A 20,024-nucleotide genomic window follows, 5' to 3' on the forward strand; every position below is an offset into this window, starting at 1 on the left:
TGAGGCGGAATCAAACCTGGGACCCTGGTGCTGTGAGGCAGCAGTGCTAACCACTGAACTACCATGCTGCCGTGTATTGCACATGCAAACAAGTTGACAATAGGTATTATCTGAATTGTTACTGGGATAGTTATTTCGATTACCTGTTTTAGCTTGTGGAGGGTGAATAGTGTCTGAATATATGCATCCACAGTGTGCTGTTGTAAGCTTGTTCAGATAACCTAATCCTTTGATTTGACCCCTTCATCTACATCTTTCTTCTTCATGGTTGTGACTATCCAAAACAATGTGTGCTGTTGAGCTTCTAAGTGTGCATGAGCAAACGTAGAGGGGTTTTTAGTCAGCAGGGAATTTGGTTTTCAGTGTGCTATGTGCAGCTGTCCATACAGAATTGCAGATATTGATTTGCTTTTGCTGATGTGCTCCATATGGTGACATGGATCTCTAAGAAGATTTTTACTTAAAGCATTGTGTTTGCATTTAGTATTGCTACTTTTTGAACAAGTCGTTCAAGCAAGTTGATTAGACTTAATAGAGTTCACTTCTTAACTGATTTTGACTTCTCCCAATAGGGGTAATTGAACATTAAAAATCTGAAATGAATCACTATTGAGGAATCATTAATCTCTTAACTGCTCAAATTTATATGTACAACATGCTCAGGTTTTAAGATGTACTTTGATGTTCTAAATTAGCTTTGTAAAATAGTGAAGAACAGAAAGTGCTGAAAACATCTGCAAGAATTGATTGAATTGACATTTTAGGTTTGTGAACATCAAAGCAATAAAATGTTTTTTTTAAAAGTCTGTGATTTGAGAATCCTTGCCTGGGTAAAGTTTAAAAAGGTAGGTTTGAGAAACTGTAATGCATGAAGAACATTAGATGAAAGATACATGACATGATGTAAGACCAACATCTCTGTCTGCAAGCAGAAAGCTGGAGGGGCTTAGCAGGTCTAACAACATCTGTGGGGAGAGTGTGTGTAAATTCAATATGAATCATCATCTTAACTCCAAGCAGTTGGAAAGAAGCATCATGATGAAATTGAAATGTTACACACTCACTATCTGCTCAGATCGGATGCTGACACATCGGAGTTCCTCAGCACTTGGCTTTTATTTCAGATCTTCAGCATCCGCAGTATTTTGCTTTTATCAATGTATTTTTCAAATTTCATGTCTCTCTTAATCTATTTTTGTTTCTTGTTATCTGTTGCTCTGTGCTTCTCCTGATTAAACTGGTTCTGCCTTTCCAATGGTTTTTTTTTCCTGTATATTTAAATAGAGGATGACAGTTGATTATTAAGATAGTAGTGCAAAGAATGTTTGAATAGACGTGAGTTGTAACAATCCTTTTGATAAAGCATGCTCTTCTATTCTTAGGATTGTCACAAAAGTTACATTTGATTGCAATTCATGCCTGAGAAGCTTCAGTTGACAGCGGTTTCTGTAGTTAATAGAAAATTAATAATTGCAAGTAAATCAGTACTGGGAACAGGCATGCAAAAGATGAATTATCAACTTATAACTGACTTAGACTCTACCTCTTAAACAATACACAAACATGCAGATAGGTGTAGACAAGCCAAAAAAAATGGGGAGAGGAAAAAAACTATTGGGAGACCACAGGTCAAAAGGATTAGTCCATGAGATTTGGAGAGGTATCTTTTTTACTGTTTCCGAGTCCTTTTGATCTTTAATTTTTTTAAAGCGTTTTAAGTTCTTTACTGCTGGCACAGGATAGTTTGGCACACAAATTGTTCCATATCTCAGTTTTTGGTTCAAAGCAGTACCTTCTAGGCAAATGGTAAGTGAGACCTAGCTTTCAAATAATTATTGCTTCAACACAAGGAGAGAGGGGATCTTGTCTGTTTAGATTCTGGAGGCTTTTTTGCTGCTTTGGAAATAGACTGTCCTCTTGTCCAGGAGCTAATCTGAGAGTTGCTTTTATGATGAGTACCACTGGCTCACACTTGACCTGCATGTTTTTTCAATCAACAAATTTGGACTCTTAAAATGTCACCTGTGAGAAGAGGCATTTCAGAGGACAGTTGACAGTCATTCATATTATTATGAATGGTGAGTTGGATGTAGGCCAGACTAGGGCAGGTGACGGATTTTCTTTCTTCAAGATGGGGTTTTCACAACAATTAACAATGGCTTCACGATCATCATTAGACTAGTTTTTAAAGATCTTTAATAATTGAAATGAAATTACGTCATTTATTTTGAGAGATTCAAACCACTGTCTAGGGTCAGTAGTCTTGCAGTTATGCCCCCTAGCTCAAAAATAAGCTGTGCTTGTTCTCTTCCTGGAATTGTGCAGCACAATGACAATGGAGTTTGAGGTGCAATTGCTGAAGGCTTACTGGCTTGGAAACTATTGCTCTTGCCTTTTTATCCTGTTAACAAATGGGCAGTTAGTCAACACTAATTCCTCCAGCAATTGGATTGCTTTTGTGAGCATCTGTTATCTTTGTGGGAAATCACCTGTAATGAGTGTGTTTAAACACTAATTTTTGCTTGCTCAGATTTCCTAATTATCAGTAGAAGCTTTAGTTATGGCTTGCCAGTTTCTTGTTCAAACAGCCCAGTTAAGATACGATAAGGCTGCTGTGATTTTTATCTGCACCATTAACTATGTTGTGGCATGGGGAAAGCCAAATGTAAGCAAGCACCAAAATGCTATTCAGGTGGCCAGACTTCATATAATTTTTTTTGTAAGGGAGGATCTCATGAATATTTGCTCGATAAAATGACTCATCATCCATCACGAGGGAAGCCTGTGATGATATGTGCCTTCTAATGGGCAGAATTATAAATTTTAAATACAGCATTGTCATTGGACAGGCATAATTGATTTGGGGCAGATAATTCCATCTCAGTTTTAAAATGAACAACTTCTCCTGGGTCAGATATTTGGATTTGGTGGTACTTCTAGCGCAAACTTGACTTAATGGAAATTTGGAATATCTACAATATGAGCAAAAGAAGGGGTTGGGGCAGTTGAAACACAATGGTCAATAACACCTGTGTCACCGTTTTAGAGAGGGTGCAATTACAGTGTGGAAAATTGGTCAGCAGTTCCTGTTTATACATGTGACAATAGAAAAGGAATGTTAAATCTCAAACACCTCTTTTTCCCCCCCCCCCTTCAAAAAAAAATTGAATGTGATTGCAGAGAAGGTCTTTGGAGAAACTCAACATGACAGTTTACCGCTTAAAACAACATTTGATGTGGCTTGCTGTTTCTTCGACTACTGAAATAACCTTCTGGAAGAACGACTGTTGAGAAGTGAGAACAATATTTGGATTGAACTTTATGTTGGATAGACTGTGCTAAAGTGAGAAGTCTAGAGAAACTCATCATTACTTCTAGTTTTTGGCGTAGCACTTCAGGTTGAAACCTAAGAACTTTTTTTGAATGTGATGAGACATTGCTTGCAATCTGTTGCCCATTTTTAATTGTCCTTGATGTGGTGATCTTTTTGAACTGCTGCAGCTGGTGTAGGGGAAAATGATTTGGGAAAGCTTTTCAAGAATTTTGGCAACGATGAAGGAAGAATGATTATTGTCAGCATGGTGTTTGCACTTTGAAGGAATCATGCAGTTGTGGTATTACCATGTGCCTGTTATGCCCAATTTTCTGACGGTGGCGATCCTGAATTTGGAAGATGGTGTTGAAGAAGCTATAGAAGGTCAATACACTGTATCGTGTCCATGGTGCACACCATTGATGGATGTGATTCCAGTTTTCTTGGGTGGTGTCAGGCATCAGGTACTGTACTGTTCCACCATTTGAAGATGGCAGCATTTGTAGAATATTCACTGTAGGGTCATCTTTTGTTTGGTTTATTATTTAGATTTTTTATGACTGGTTACAACAAACTGTCAGATAATTTACCTCTGTCTGCAGTGTGCTGGTTCTGTTTAGCATGATTTGTTCGTTTGCTCGGTTCATACCCACCTCATCTTTGTGTTAGATACAACACTAGCCTGTGGAGACTTTTCCCTTTTGATCATAGTGGTGCTACACTTTGATGCTACACTTTACCAAATGCTGCTTTGATGAAAGTTGTGGTGGAAAATGGTTCCACTTTTGGTCTGAATTATCCCACTTAACATGATAATAGTTCCATAGAACATGATCAGTGGTGTCCTCATTGTGGAAATGGGGTGTTATTTCTGCAAGGGCAGTGCATTGGTGACGTTGCTGAAGTTGTTGTGGGCAACTACTCTTGTCCTATGCATTGAAACTGTCTACATTCTATGCCTTTGCAACTTTTATTGTTTTTCTCAAGTGATGTTAAATACTGAGTAGGTACTAATCAGGAACTTTCCTTATGGCATGAGTTTGGTTCAAAGTCAATGTCGAAGTCTCTAAGATTTAATAATGGGTCTCATACTGGGGTATTGCCCAAAATGCCATGACTCTGGCAATATCAGGCAGGTTTTCGCACAAGACCCCACATGTTGATGAGCTTGCAGTATTCGTCATGGTCAGATGTCTAGTGTATCTGAATGCTGGATGTTTCATCAGGTTTTGTTAGTTTGATTGGATGATTGCAAGGTAATTTCGATCTGCAGTTAACAGTCACTAGTTGAAGACATGAAGTCACATCTAACTAGACTGGATAAGGTTGGCAGTCTTTTTCGTGTAGGTAACATGACTCAGGCAGGTGGGATTTGGTCAGTCTAGTGGTTTCATGGTCACTGGTTTATATTCCAGATTTATTTACTTAATTTAAATTTCCCTTGCAGCTGTGGTGGGACTCGAACTCAAGTCTCTGGATTATTGATAATCCAGTGACAGACCATTATGCTACTGTACCATTTGAGAGTATGTTGGGAGGTATTCTGTTACCTAGGCTGATGTAAGATAAATTTATTCTTGATCTATCCCATATATTATGTCCAATAATTTATCCCTGCTTCTAATTTCAGAATTCCTTGGTCACAATTTAAAAGCTACTTTGTATTCAAATTGGAAAAAGTAATGGATGATTTCAGAGCCTCAGCCCCTGAACCCAGAGCTCCGCCTAATCCAAATGTGGAATATGTTCCTTATGAAGAAATGAAGAACCGAATTCTTAAAATTGTTAATGGGTTTACGGGGTAAGTTGATCACTTAAGTCATTTTTAAAAAATCCACTTAATTTATATTGCATTCAAATATAAATGCAATAATGAATTTTTGTACATAAACTTGAGTTGTTTGTTCTACCATTGAGGCTGATTCCTAAACCTTTTTCCTTTTACATAACTAATTTGTACACCTAAATTATTTGTTTTCAAGGATTTTTTCAATTGTATTCGTTTTAACAGAACAGCTTGGTGCTATACTAAATTGTATGCTTTTCTGCATTTTAATCTTTTTAGTACTTGAATAGAGCATAATGCTGAAGTTTCATTGAACAATGTATTGCCTTTTAATAAGGTGTGATTAATGATCTTTTTTAGTGGATAACTGCTTCCTATTGGTTCAACTCCACACGATGAACTCTCATTGCAGATAGTTTCATTGTTTCATTGAGTCCTCATTCTTGATTGAACATTACTGGGACCAGGTTTTTTTTAAAAAAGTGCTTCTGTCTTTCATAGTCTTAAATATGGGAGTTTTGATCTTATGCTATTAATGGTATAGCATACAGTTTTACAGCATTATTTTAACCTTATCTTTCCGTCTGCCAAACTGCTCAATGAAAACATTCTTGAAAGAATATTTTGATTTTTGTCTGGATAGTGTTTTGAGACTTGATCTGACTCACGTGTTCTATGTCTAAGAATTTGCCAGTTAATTTGGCTACCACATTCAAGGTGAGAGGTTCGTAGAAGTAGCAGGTGTTGGGCTCACACTAGAAGATCTTTGGATTTTGCAGATGATGCTAAAGTTGTGTTCGAGTATTGTGTTCAGCGCTGGTCATCATATTATAAAAATGAAGTAGAGCTACAGATATATGGTATTAAACAAAATTAAAATGTTACCACAATTGAGAGCTTGTTCTCATTAGGATAGGATGAAGACTAGGTATCTTTGGAGAAATAACCTTATAGTTCTGAAGACACTATGAAAGACTTTAGGGAAGATGACACCAAGAAATCAAATCTAGAATTCTGAAGAAACTTGTTTTGCTAAGACTAGAGATAATAGAAGTCACTGCTGCTGAGTATTTGAGTAATCATGCAGATACATTTAAAACGCATCTAGTTAAGTAAATGAGTGAATGTTAGGCTAATTGTTCGATGAGGAAGATCGAGTGGAACATAGATACCAATATTGTTTGGCTTAGTGTGGGCGGCACGGAGGCACAGTGGTTAGCACTGTTGCCTCACAGCACCAGAGACCCGGGTTCAATTCCCGCCTCAGGCGACTGACTGTGTGGAGTTTGCACGTTCTCCCCGTGTCTGCGTGGGTTTCCTCCGGGTGCTCCGGTTTCCTCCCACAGTCCAAAGATGTGCAGGTCAGGTGAATTGGCCATGCGAAATTGCCCGTAGTGTTAGGTAAGGGGTAAATGTAGGGGTATGGGTGGGTTGCGCTTCGTTGGGTCGGTGTGGACTTGTTGGGCCGAAGGGCCTGTTTCCACACTGTAATGTAATGTAATGTAATCTAATCTATTATGCACTCTATCTTTTGTAATTCTGTGAAGTCTTCATTAGTCAAATAGAAATTCATAGTGCAACACACATTTTTATTTTTTTTGCTGCTCCTGCTTCATCTTTCCTGCCCTTTGACAATTACCATGTGAACTTATGGATAAGACCATATGAAACAAAATTAGGCTATCCAACTCATTGTGTCTGTTCAACCATTCGATCATGGCTGATATGTTTCTCAACCAGATTCTCTTGTCTTCTCCCTGTAACTCTTGATCCTTTTGTTAATCATCTACTATACAGTACATACACTCAATGACTTGGCCTCCACAGCCTTCTGTGACAATGAGTTCCACAGTTTCACCACCCTGTGGATGAGAAAATTCCTTCTCAGCTCAGTTCTGAAAGCTTGTCTCTTCACTGTGAGGCTGTGCCCTTGGGTCCTAGTCTCTCCTACTAGTGGAAACCTCTTCTCCATGTCCACTATATCCAGGCCTCTCAATATTTTAAAACTTTCAGTGAGATTCCCCTTCATCCTTCTAAACACCATTGAGTAAAGATCTAAAATCCTCAACTGCTCGTCATGTGACAAGCTCTTCATCCCCAGAATCATTTCTTGTAAACCTCCTCTGGACCCCATCCAAGGCCAGTATACATCCTTCCTTAGATATGAGACTAAGAATTGCTCTCAATATTCCCAAGGCAGTCTGACCAGAGCCTCAACAGTGCAGCCCTGCACTTGTATTCTAACCCTCTGAAATGAATGCTGACATTGTACTTTTTTCAGCCATCTGAAGTTCCTTTTTCAATCTAGGATTGTAACTGGATGTTGTCAGTGCGTTATGAGAACTGCCTTCCTTGTGTCTTCCAACCCTTACCCATAGCTACGACTACTGGCATCGACCTGACAATGGAAAATCGCCCAGGTATATCCTGTACACAAGCAGGATAAATCTGAGCCAATTATTGGCTATCCATCTACACTCAAAGTTTGCTTTTGTTAAGGCCCCTCACTCTTAATTGAATTATAGTGTTGGCTCAAATATGGAAGCATTTAATTGCGTGTGGCATCAAGGAGCCTGGGAGAAATTGGATCAATGGGATTCTGGGAGAAAGCTCTTTCGGTTGAAGTCACACCTAGCAAAAAATATGATTGTTATTGTTTGAGCTCAGTCATGTCAGTTCCAGGACATCTCTTCAGGAGCTCCACAGGGAAGTATCTTTGTCCTGACCAACTTGAGCTGCTACATCAATGACTGACCTTCCATCCTAAGGTCAAAATGGTAATTCTTCCTGAGTTCACAATGTTCACCACTCACCACTCCTCGGATAATGTAGCAGTCTATGTGAAGTGCAACAAGATCTGGAGAGTATCCATGTTTGGGATAACAAGTGGCATGAAACATTCAAACCATACAGTTGTCAGACAATAACCATAGTTGAGTGTGGTGCTGGAAAAGCACAGCAGGACAGGCAGCATCCGAGGAGCAGTAAAATTGACGTTTCGGGCAAAAGCCCTTCATCAGGAGTACAGGCAGAGTGCCTGAAGGGTGGAGAGATAAATGAGAGGAGGGTGGGGGTGGGGAGAAAGTAGCATAGAGTACAATAGGTGAGTGGGGGAAGGGAGGAGGGTGGAGTGGATAGGTGGAAAGGAAGATAGGCAGGTATGACAAATCATGGGGGCAATGCTGAGCTGGAAGTTTGGAACTGGGGTGAAGTGGGGGAAGGGGAAATGAGGAAACTGGTGAAGTCCACATTGATGCCCTGGGGTTGAAGTGTTCCGAGGCGGAAGATGAGGCGTTCTTCCTCCAGGCGTCGGGTGGTGAGGGAGCGGCGGTGAAGGAGGCACAGGACCTCCAAGTCCTCGGTTGAGTGGGAGGGGAAGTTGAAATGTTGGACCACAGGGCGGTGTGGTTGATTGTTGCGGGTGTCCCAGAGATGTTCCCTAAAGCGCTCTGCTATGAGGTGTCCAGTCTCCCCAATGTAGAGGAGACTGCATCGGGAGCAATGGATACAATAAATGATATTGGTGGATGTGCAGATAAAACTTTGGATGTGGAAGGCTCCTTTGGGGCCTTGGATGGAGGTGAGGGAGGAGGTGTGGGCGCAGGTTTTGCAATTCCTGCGGTGGCAGGGGAAGGTGCCAGGACGGGTGGGTGGGTTGGTGTGGGGCGTGGACCTGACCAGGTAGTCACTGAGGGAATGGTCTTTGCGGAAGGTGGAAAGGGGTGGGGAGGGAAATATATCCCTGATGGTGGGGTCCGCTTGGAGGTGGCGGAAATGTCGGCGGATGATTTGGTTTATGCGAAGGTTGGTAGGGTGGAAGGTGAGCACCAGGGGGGTTCTGTCCTTGTTACGGTTGGAGGGGTGGGGTCTGAGGGCAGAGGTGCGGGATGTGGATGAGATGCGTTGGAGGGCATCTCTAACCACGTGTGAAGGGAAGTTGTGTACATTAACCATGTCAACCTGTCTACCCCCCCCTCCCCCACTCCATTACTGGTGTGTACTACCGATAAGATGCACTGCAGCAATTCACCAAGGCTCCTTAAGCAGCACCTTTAAAACTCTCAACTGCTTCCATCTAGGAGGACGGCGGCAACAGAACGTCACCACCTGAAAGTTCCCCTCCGAGCCACAGACCGTCCTGACTTGGAAATTGTTGTTCCTTCACTCTCATTGGGTTGAAAATCATGGAATTCCCTCTGAGGGCATTGTGGGTCTATCTATCACACATGAATTGCAGTGACTCGCAGTTCAGTGCCACCTCAAGGATTTGTAATTATGGGCATCAGATACTGGCGAGTCAGCGATGCCCATTTGCCATGAATGAATAACAGAAAACCACCTTACCTTGCAAAGAGCAAGATGAACCCCTTTTGATACCTGTTGGCTTCCCATACCTCAAATTGTTTTGTCACTGTTGCTTTAGTGAAACATTCTAGCTGAATTTTAATCTCACATGCCTTTACACATTTTGGTTTAGCTTGTTTTTCACTCGCTATTTCCCACTGCAGCTGTTAATCATTCTGCCGGTTACAGCATGTAAAATAGACAGGCAGGAAGCTGGAAGAACACAGCAAGACAGACAGCATCAGGAGGTGGAGAAGGTGATGTTTCTGGGACCTGAAGAAGGGTTGCACCTGAAACATCAACTTCTTCACCACCTGATGCTGTCTGGCTTGCTGTGTTCTTCCAGCCTTCTGCCTGTTTATTTTGGATTCCAGTATTTGCAGTTGGTTTTTTTTGTCTCTAAACAAGTTGTGGCATCGAAACATGCATTTTTTGTTTCTTGTCCTATTAACACTCCCTTTGGCACTCTACTTTAGCTCCTGCTCCGACACCTCCCGATTTAATCTCTCTTCTCTACCACCCTAAAATGGACTTTTATTCCACCTTTCACTTGCTAAAAATCTGTTGCATTGCTAACTTCCCCAGTTCTGATTTTAGATCATTAACCTGAAAGCTTAACTCTGCTATTCTAAATAGATGCTATCCTGAATGGGTCATTGCTACCCATTTCCTTTTATTTGGGATTTAGGTGTTGCTGGCTGAATCAGAATTTATTACCCTGGTGGAGATGCTGGTTAGATGCTGCAATACTTAGGGCATAGGGTCACCCAGGGGGTTCCAGGATTTTGATCCCACGACAATGAAGCACTGGTGACACGCTTATATTCAGGATGGTTTGTAGCTTGGAGTGAATCTTTCAGGCGGTTTGTTCCCATGCATTTGCTGCCCTATCCTACCAAGTGCTAGTGATCTGGATTGAAAGGTGTTGTCAAAGGTATGCTTAACTGAGAGACTTACCTTGAAATAGCAGCTACTATGCCTCCTTTTGTCTCATTGATAGAGGTAGTCAGTCAATTTGTCTGATCATTCAGTCAACATTTAAATAGCTATCTCATCTTTCCCAAGTTTGTTGGATTTCTAAAAGATGATGAGAGGCTTACCTTTACAGCCTTTCTTTCTGCACTTAGCATAAGTGATCTGATTATTTTTAGTTACTGGCAGATCTGCAGGGCTACCCTTATCGAGACTTGCTCTTGCTTTATACAGGCTAAGCAACTAGCTCACCAAATGGTTCATTTATGGAGTGGTGTGACACAGATGGTCTCCCATCCTGTAATTCATCCATGTTTTATAAGATTGTAATGTGGAAGTGCTGGTGTTGGACTGGGGTGGACAAGGTTAGGAGTCACATGACATCAGGTTATAGTCCGCCAGGTTTATTTGAAATCTTGAGCTTTCAGAGAGCTGCTCCTCCACCTGTTGAAGGGGCAGCCATACAAAAGTTTGTGATTTCAAATAAATCTGTTCAACTATAACCTGGTGTCATGTGACTTCTGACCAAATAAGATTATAAGTTGACAGATGTGTTCACTCAGTTGCTTCATTGCCAAGTACTTAAATTCGCTGCAGTTATTGCCAAAAACCTGTGCTTTTAAAACACGTGACAAATTCCTTTTGGAATCAGTTATAACTTTGCTTTTGCGAGTGCAATATCATGAAAAATACAATGATAATGCTAACTTAGGGCAAATTAAAAGCTTTTGATCAAATCTTGTATAGTGATTAGTACTTTAATTACATTTATAGTCCTTTTATCTCTGAACTAATTAGAATTCAGAGCTCCATGATTGAACCTGAAAATGCTCTGGCTCATGTTATTTGGTTAGTATTCTTACCACGCTGAATTATTGCAGGGGCCACCAGCTGAATTCTTTTTTTTAAATTTCAATTTAGATATGGTCAGCAGGCATGCCTACTTTATTAAATGGAAAATTTCCATCAGTGCTAGCGATATCCTTTTGGTGGTGTTGAAATCTGCTACTGTGACTCTTTTCAAGCTTATTTTGATTTCACTGCTCCCTCCTCTGTTTGTGACTGAAGTTGCAGCTATATTAAAATTATCTTTGCAATCTTAATTGAGTTCTTTCTCAAACATTTCTTAGGATCAGATATATTGGTTTTGGGTCATCTTAGGCCAAGAATGGATAAAATAGGTTTGTACTGGTGATTACACTTAAAAAATATGACTGAAAATGCATGTTCATGGCGATAGACTATTGAACTCTGTTTTGATGCATCCAATGTTCAAATGGTCCACTCTCATTCACTATCCCAGAATGTCGATGAAGAGTAATTATTTGGACCAGGTAAGAAAAAGCTATTGGTACAGTGAAATCATGCTAGAATGTATTTCATCTTTCAAAGTGGAGTAAATCTGTAAGATCTTTTGATCTGTAGATTAATCAGGTATGAACAGTCTTGGTGTTTGTGTATCTGACCTGATGCTACCTTTTTTAAAAAAAGCAGTAAGTGAATGAAAAGTACAGGGAAATTTTATTTTTCAACCTACATTTGTGGTAAAACTTCAATGTGTTTGATCAGAAATGGCTTCATGAAGAACAATATACGTAAATTAATTTGGTCAAACTTCATGTAAACTTCAGGTTTGTTTCTGTTCCATTCTCTATTTTTGCCCATTCACTGGATATGATCTTGGAATGTAGAGGTTAAAAAGCGTTTTAACCTGAGTATTGTCAGTGAACAACACCTTGCTGTTCATTGCACTCAATGCCCCCACACTTTTTAATGGCCTTGGCATGGCAATTTGTCATATTAAAAAGAGCTGAAATAGTGCAGCATCTTCTATATTGGAACTGATATTTGCAAACAGTTAGCTTGAAAAAATTGTGCTGAAGTGTGAATTCCAAGCCAGCAAGTCTAAGTTAGAGTAGGAAGTGAGTGGAGAGGGAAAGTAAGTTGAGATTTAAAAAGTTGGAGACAAAAATAAAAGTTTGAGTTAATGTAATTTTGACAATCTCCAATAATTAAAAATATGTAACCGAAACTTTGTGTATATGTAAAATTCCACTTTCACTCGTGTAGAGAAGTCTTCGACTTTTTATAGCGTGTATTGGATATCTTATGGCTAACTCTCAAATGTGGATGTCAAGCCTCTGAGGTAACAGTGTAATAAAGTGTGTGGAAGCATACAGTAACTTTAACTGGCATTTTTATTTCTTTTTCACTGTGCATGTCAAAATGTTACTATCTGAGTTGTCTTGCCTCCCTACCAACATGGCGACACCAGAGAGTTGGTACCAAATTTCCTGATTAATGTTTGGCCACGAATGCTAATAGCATCACAATCCTAACTACGGAACTCTAAATTTTCCCTTTGCTTTTTTTTAATATCGAGTAACTCTCTGTCACTTGGCGAGGAAGTCAGGTACTTGGTTTCTCCATGAGTAAAGCTGACTTATCCAGCCCACATCAGACTTTGATGATTCAAATGAGATGACCTTCATTCATCACGTCAGCAAGAAGATTGCTTAAGTTTTCTCCAATTTCTGGAGTCTACGCATTAGTCACAAAAGTAATATTACAAAGAAGGCCTGCTTCTGAATCCATTTGAAGATTCATCTATTTCATTTATGACATGGATAGACTTTGTAGCACACTTGCCATTTTAGTCAAAAGTATTTGTTGTACAGTTGATACTTTACTTTGAATCAGAAAGTTACCTTTGTTCATTCTCCTGGCAAATTCTCTCCAGAGAACACCAATCGGCCCATGTATGAATCTTTATAGCCTCAGGAATTGCTTTTCTTGGATGTTATTGCCTAAATTACTTCAGTATTCACACTTTATGCTATTTACAAATAATGCGTGGTGTTTTATCAGCTTTTTAAAATGAATAAATAGAACGTGCAGTGCTAAAATAGCTCCAGTATTGATGTTTGTACTGAGCTTAATCTGCTACCATCCCTGCCTCATGTCAGTCCCTCATCTCCTCTTTCTATTCATTTTTTTTAACGTGTTAATCTAGTTTTCTTTTCAGAGCAGCCAGTCTATTTATCTTAACTACTTTCTCTGGTTATGTAAGGGGCCACGTTTTTCTTCCTCGGTTTATGAACTAGAATGGAAGTTGGACACTGCTATAACAGGAGAGTTTTGCAATTTGAAAAACAGGTGTTGCACATTACAGGTTTGGAACAGTGACATTATTACTTGATTAATTCAGAGCAGCACCAGGAGTCTTTGAGTTGAAGAAAAACTGCCTGGTGACATCCATCAGATTTGGTGGGAGAATACAGTCAGAGCTGGCAACCTAGGTCCACCTGTTCAAGTTGCCAAAATCAAAAAGACCCAGAGGCAACTTAACCCACACCTGTGATCTAGACTTCTGAGCTTCAGAATTTTGGTTTCCCCCTATATATGTTTTTCCACCCAGAATATTTTTGTCAAACCATCTATCTTGCTTAGGATTTAAAGAGGATATATTTTATGTCATAATAGATTTGTAAAGCTTTCTTTTCTTGGGCATTTGTTAAAGGCTGTGTTTATGTGGCTCTGTGTCTGAACACGTGGAGTGGATGAATTAATCATACAAATCGAAAAATGGGTAGGATATAGTTGGAATTCGAGGACATAGCTGCAGGGTGATCAAGGATGGGAGCCGAGCATCCTGGAGTTTTAAGTATTTACGAAGGAGACACAAATAGAAAAAGATAGTGGAGCTGCATTACTGGTTAAAGAGGATATAAACACAACATTGCGGAAAGCTATTAGCTCAGTCATTATAGAATTTTTATGGGTGGAATTGAGAAATACAAAGGGGTTAAAAATAAGTTAGTGGGACTGGTATATAGACCACCAAACGTTAGCAGTGATGTTGGGAATGGTATGAAACAGAATATCAGAAGTACGTGTGGTAAAGTAACATCTGTAATCATGGGTTACTTTAATATGCATATTGATTGGGTAATCAAATTAATCAGAAAACCATTGATAGAATTTGTTCAAAGATTTCTTTATCAAATCGTAGAATGCCTACACTGTGTAAGCAGGCTGTCTAACCTTTCAAGTCCACACTGACCCACCAAAGAGCATCCCACATAGACCCAGCCCCTTACCCTATCCCTGTAAACCAGCGTTTCCCATGGCTAATCCACGTCGCCTGCACATCCCTGGTCACTGGGCAATTTAGCATTGCCAATCCACTTATTCTGCACATTTTTGGACTATGGAAGGAAACTGAGAATGTGCAAACTCCACAAACAGTCACCCGAGGTGGAATCAAACTCAGGTCCCTGATGCTATGAGGCAGCAGTGCTAACCACTGAGCCACTCTGCTGCCTGGCACATCTCTGAAGCAGGTTTCACTTGGTCTAGAGGTAGAGATGTATTGCTGCATCACCACTATCCCTTCTTAATTGATTAAAGTGTATTTTCTAATACGCTTTTCTAAGAGGCTGAGGGATGACCATAGAAGTCCACAAAATCATGAGGAGCATAGGTAAGGTGAGTAGCCAAGGTCTTTTTCTAAGGATAGGGCAGTCCAAAACACGAAATCATAGGCTTAGGGTGAGAGGGGAAAGATGTAAAAGGGACCTGAGGGGCAACTTTTTCTCACAGGGTTATGCATGTATGGAATGAGCTGCCAGAAGAAGTGGTAGAGGTACCGTTATAACATTGAAAAAGGCATCTGGATGGTTACATGAACAGGAAAGGTTTAGATGGATATGGGTCAAACACAAGCAAATGGGACCAGTTTACTTTCAGAGACCTGATTGGCATGGATGAGTTGGATCAAAGGCTCTTTTTCCATGCTGTATGACTCTGGTTCTCACTGTTAGCGAGTAGGTACCTCTTGGTGGCACTATTGACTCCTTCAAAAACTAACTGATTACAAATATGTTGTTAAGCAGTGGTTGGCCTAACTAGATTTATTTGGTTATGGTTTTGTAAGGATAGGCCGTTCTGGGTAGCCTATTTGTATTAATTATCAGAAAGGTCTCACTATCAAAATGAGAGCACTTTTATTAATGAAAAAGAGAACTCTGCTGCTGACTAGTTTAAGAAAATTACTAGATTATTATACCTCATTTTTCTTTCATGCTAGTGTTTTAAAGATTAACGATGTTGGAAATGATATATTTGATTAATCATGGGTAACTCCCAATAAATTACTCTGTAGCATCCAGGGATATGCAGGTTAGATGAGTTAGCATTAGGGTTACAGGATCTCGGTGGGAGCTTTTTGGAGGGCTATTGTAGACCCGGTAGGCCAAGTGACTTCTTTCCGCAATGCAGGGATTCTATTATTTCACCTAATCGACTGCATTGGCCAGAATCAGTTAATTAAAATAGGCATTTGATATCTGATTTTTAAGTTTTGAATCTTAAATTTTTCGGTTTTTAGGTTTCAGTTTCATTGCATTAATTTTAACCATTAGGGTACCTTGCATTTCTTGTAGTGAGCATCTTTTTTGAGTTCCTGTTCTCAATTTATTTTTACATCGCAGGTTCTGCCTTTGCAATCGAGTTGCCTCAGGACTGGATCTTAGCCAGACCGTGAAGGTTACTTAACAGGGTCAGCACAGGAGTTTTCATTATGCAGCATAAAGTTATATGAAAAGCAGTTATTTGGGGGAATACAAGTGCTCTCTTAACCTGTTGACACAATTCCAGAAAACCAAAAGCACTCCGTGTTTTTTAGGAAGCTGGAAGTGCTGCTGAGTTTGCACCAGCAGAACGTGCAGGACCACAGAAGTCAGTAGACCAGAAAGTGCCGGAATAGTGACGTTCCATCTGTAGTTTACAAGTTTCTGGACATTGTGGAAACCTTTAAAGGTGGTGGAGTGAAAGTTGCATTAAGTCACTAGTGGGTAATTGCTATGCATGTGCATATTTTGCCCCTTGACCTCGAAACAAAATATTTCTGCTCCAGGTTTTGCACATATAAAAGATTATTTAAATTATGAATGTTCATTCCAGCAGAGCCAATAGTACCAGTATTTGTAAGGTGTATCTGAATGGCTTGTTATCAGATGTGTTCATATTTATTTTTAACTGGCTGTCCAGCCTGATGTTCTGGTAAAATTAGTGTTGACAGATTCACCTCTTAATGCAAATGATTGAACATTAAAAATTATGTTGCATTACATTTTCAAATTTATGCACTTAATATTCAGTCACGTTATTGACTTCTTTCAACCTGATCAGGAAATTTGTGTATGCCAGCTTGCTGTTGTTTGCTTTCGGTATTGCAACTTGCCATTGCTTTGGATAATATATTTACCGTAGTGGATTGTTCTTGAGCAACTGTTCAGATTGAGCATTCAGCGTGCTGTCTTGAACATCAGTGGTGCACAATTTTATTGTCATTGTCCATTTGGTGCAGTGGTGCTGCTCATGTAGACTGATGTAAAGCTGGTATTTAACCAGCTTTTCAGCATCTAACAGGGCTATTGAATTGTTACACAAAGTCGCAATAGAAAGTTAATGAACTTCTGATAACAATATACCTATCCACCTAGGTTTCATCAAACTCGTCTTTGGACTATTCAACCTGAATTGACACCACATAACCATTTGATTTGAGTTCGGATGCAAACTGTTTTACTGTCTGTCTTGGATATCTTATTTTGATAAAAATTCTGAATACTTCCTGTTGTGCAAATGTAGCAGGTGTTTGTTTTCTCCTCCTGGATACAGCATCTACTTTGCAAGTCTCATAGCCGAACAAGTAAATGATATTTTTATGTTGGTGAAGCTTGCAGTTTTTTTCCAGTTACGAGCAACTTTGTTCAGCTGCTTTATCCAAATTGGTTGAGCATGATGTCAGATTTGCTGTATTGCTAATCAAATGAAAGGATTGGAGAAGCCAGTGAAGATGCTGGAAATTGAGTCCTGTTACAAAATGACCATCTTAATTCAACCACTTTTAAACTACAATTCATTGGTATAGTTATAACAGTGTAATTTTTTTACATCCTGGATTAGCAAACCGGTCTGGGACATTGGAGGGCAAACCTAATTGTCAGTGTTTAATTTATTATAAACAGATTTCTTTTTGTTTAAAATTGCAGGATGGTAAAGTCTTCATCTTTGCATATAGATTTTGTTGTCACTCTGATGGTCACTTTCAGTTTTGAGATGTGCAAAAGTTTTGTGTACCATTCTGGGCAACACACCATAGGAAAGATTTAAATGCATTTGAGAGATTGCAGGAGAGATTTAGAAGAATGGTTTTAGGAATGAAAAGCTTCAATTGTGGGGATAAATTGAAGGTACTGGGACTGTTTGCCTTGGAAAGAGGGCCAAAAGGAGATCTGATAAACATTTTCAAAATCCTGACAGGGGTGCTGGATTGACTACTTTGGAGAAACTAATTGTAAAAGGGTCAAGAACAGCCAGACAGTTTTAAAGTGATTTGCAAAGGAAGCAAATGTATATTGAGAAAAATCTTTGACGTCCACAATATTTCAGATCTAGAGTGTACTGATTGGAAGTGTGATGGAGGGCAGGTTTAATTTGGGGTTAGGGTTAAGGCACTCAAGTTTGAGGATATGTTAGATGATAATTTAAACAGAAACAATGCAAGGCAACTGGGAAACTGCAGAAGAATGGTATTAAGTCATGATTAAAAAGGTCAGCTTTGACAAAGGGTCAGTTAGACTTGAAACGTCAACTCTTTTCTCTCCTTACAGATGCTGCCAGACCTGCTGAGATTTTCCAGCATTTTCTCTTTTGGATTAAGTCATGATTGTTTCTAGAGCTCGTGTAAACATGTTGGACCGAATGGCTGCCTCGTGTGTCTGATTGTTTTCACTTAGAAATTTAAAATTACTTAGTATCTTTCAATAAACAGCTTATCCACAGAGGTGGAAAGGAAAGATCGATGTATATACTTCCTTTTGGTTGACAACAGTCAAGCAAGTTTTTAGTTGATCTGATGTGTAAATGCATTTGAGAGATTGCAGAAGAAATTTGCAAAAATGGTAGCAAAATAGAGGCAGATGGTTGTTGGTCAGTTCTGTAAAGATGATTTTTAACCAGGTCAGACTATAGTTCTGGAAAATGATCAAGTGGACCAATTTCAAGTGAGCAAGTGACCCTGCAGTAAAGTATGCAGTAACAACACCTGCGGTGTGAATGAATAGAATGTTTCTATTGAGTTTATGACAGAGTAAACACATCAACTTAGTTTTGACTTCATAACAAGATTCAAGGGTCTTGATTCAGAAGAATCATGAATTGAGAAGCAAATTTTAGTTTTTTGTTTTTGTTTTGTGTTTCGCAAATGTGGAATTTGAGGGTAGTGTATTTAATGGGTAGTTGAAATTAAACTAAGTCGAAATACTAAGTTTTGTGTAGTTTTCTTTGGAATTAAGCAAATTTATGATTTAGAGTCAGACTTTGAAATTATTTATGGGGTTGGGGTAAATATTTCTCTCAAGAAAACTTCCGGCTGCAGACTGCAGAATAAAGTATTGAAGAAAACTTGCATTTAACTTGTCTTTCATGTTGTGATGATTGCCAGAGCCCTTTGCAGTCAATAACTTACTTTAAAAGTATTATTGATGTAATACAAGTGGAGGTGAAACTGAGTTTGCACATACAAAGGTTTTGCAAAAAAGTAATAAAATGACTAATTTATTCTTTTATGATGCTTGTTGAGAGCAAAACATTGACCAGGAGACCAGGAAAACTTGATTTGAATTGTCACCATTCAAATCTGAGGGCAGTGCTGTAGACTGCTGCTGTAAAGTGACAGTATGCCTTGTACTTTGAGATCCTGAATTCATGACCATCTAACTCGTGCTACTACTGCGATGATGGTTAATGTGTGATGGATCCACTGAAGACATCAAGCAATACCTTCAGCAAAACTTGCTTTAGTGTTGGCTTTTTTGTTCTCTGCTCAGTCTTTTTAGGGATTTTTTTCTGCTTTGCTGTAGTTACTATCTAAGCCAATGCCTCCAAGAGGAGATAGATTTTTGAATGAGGAGGCCAAGTTCGGAATGGGCAGCTGAGAATTCAAGTTTGTAGTTTTAATAAGAAACTCCAATGCTAATTATTACTTATTTAGCATGTTTCAATACAAGCTCAAAATTATGTTCTGTTTTGAAAATACCTGCCATGCCGCCCAAACCTTTCTCTTTCACCTATCCCAACTCTTGCATGTTCTTGTTAATGCCTAATCTTTGTTTGTATCTCCAGTATTCCCTTCACTATCCAGCGTTTATGTGAGCTGCTTACAGATCCTAAGAAGAATTACACTGGGACAGACAAATTTCTCAGGGGAGTTGAAAAGGTAACCAAGAATCTAGAAACTAATCTTCATCTTATTACTAATGACCTCATTTGCTCTCTGCCCTTTTTAGCACTAAACCTGGGTTTTACCAGATGGATTCTTGTCAAGTTATGAAAGCAATTCAGAGTGGTCATAAATGAAATAACATTCATGAAGCTTTTAGTAAGAATGTTGTTCTTCCTTCAAATATCTTCTGGAAACCATTTATTTCATAGGTTTTGAAGTTTGTGTTTTGTTTTAATTTGGCCATGCTTGCTGTCAAGCAAGTTAACTTCATACTTTGTAGTGTCTTTTAATTATTTTAATCAACCTGATGGACGTGT

At 39.2% G+C, this 20,024-nt stretch overlaps 1 protein-coding gene across 2 annotated transcripts in view; it reads left to right on the plus strand.

Annotated features, from left to right (window-relative positions):
• Positions 1–20,024, plus strand: part of LOC122559091 (serine/threonine-protein phosphatase 4 regulatory subunit 2) — a 59,981-nt gene that overhangs the window by 29,074 nt on the left and 10,883 nt on the right. The window contains exons 1-3 of one of the 2 annotated variants that reach the window (XM_087994457.1): positions 3,181–3,294; positions 4,944–5,114; positions 19,608–19,701. In XM_087994457.1, coding sequence (XP_087850583.1) covers positions 4,996–5,114; positions 19,608–19,701 — 213 coding nt within the window. In that variant the 5' untranslated portion in view covers positions 3,181–3,294; positions 4,944–4,995. Of the gene's footprint in view, positions 1–3,180; positions 3,295–4,943; positions 5,115–19,607; positions 19,702–20,024 lie in introns of those variants that run through there. The other variant, XM_087994456.1, reaches the window with a different exon arrangement.

This window comes from Chiloscyllium plagiosum, unplaced genomic scaffold (assembly GCF_037043375.1).
Source record: "Chiloscyllium plagiosum isolate Xiang-an unplaced genomic scaffold, Cpla_swu_hap1 HiC_scaffold_14, whole genome shotgun sequence".
NCBI classification, from domain to species: domain Eukaryota; kingdom Metazoa; phylum Chordata; class Chondrichthyes; order Orectolobiformes; family Hemiscylliidae; genus Chiloscyllium; species Chiloscyllium plagiosum.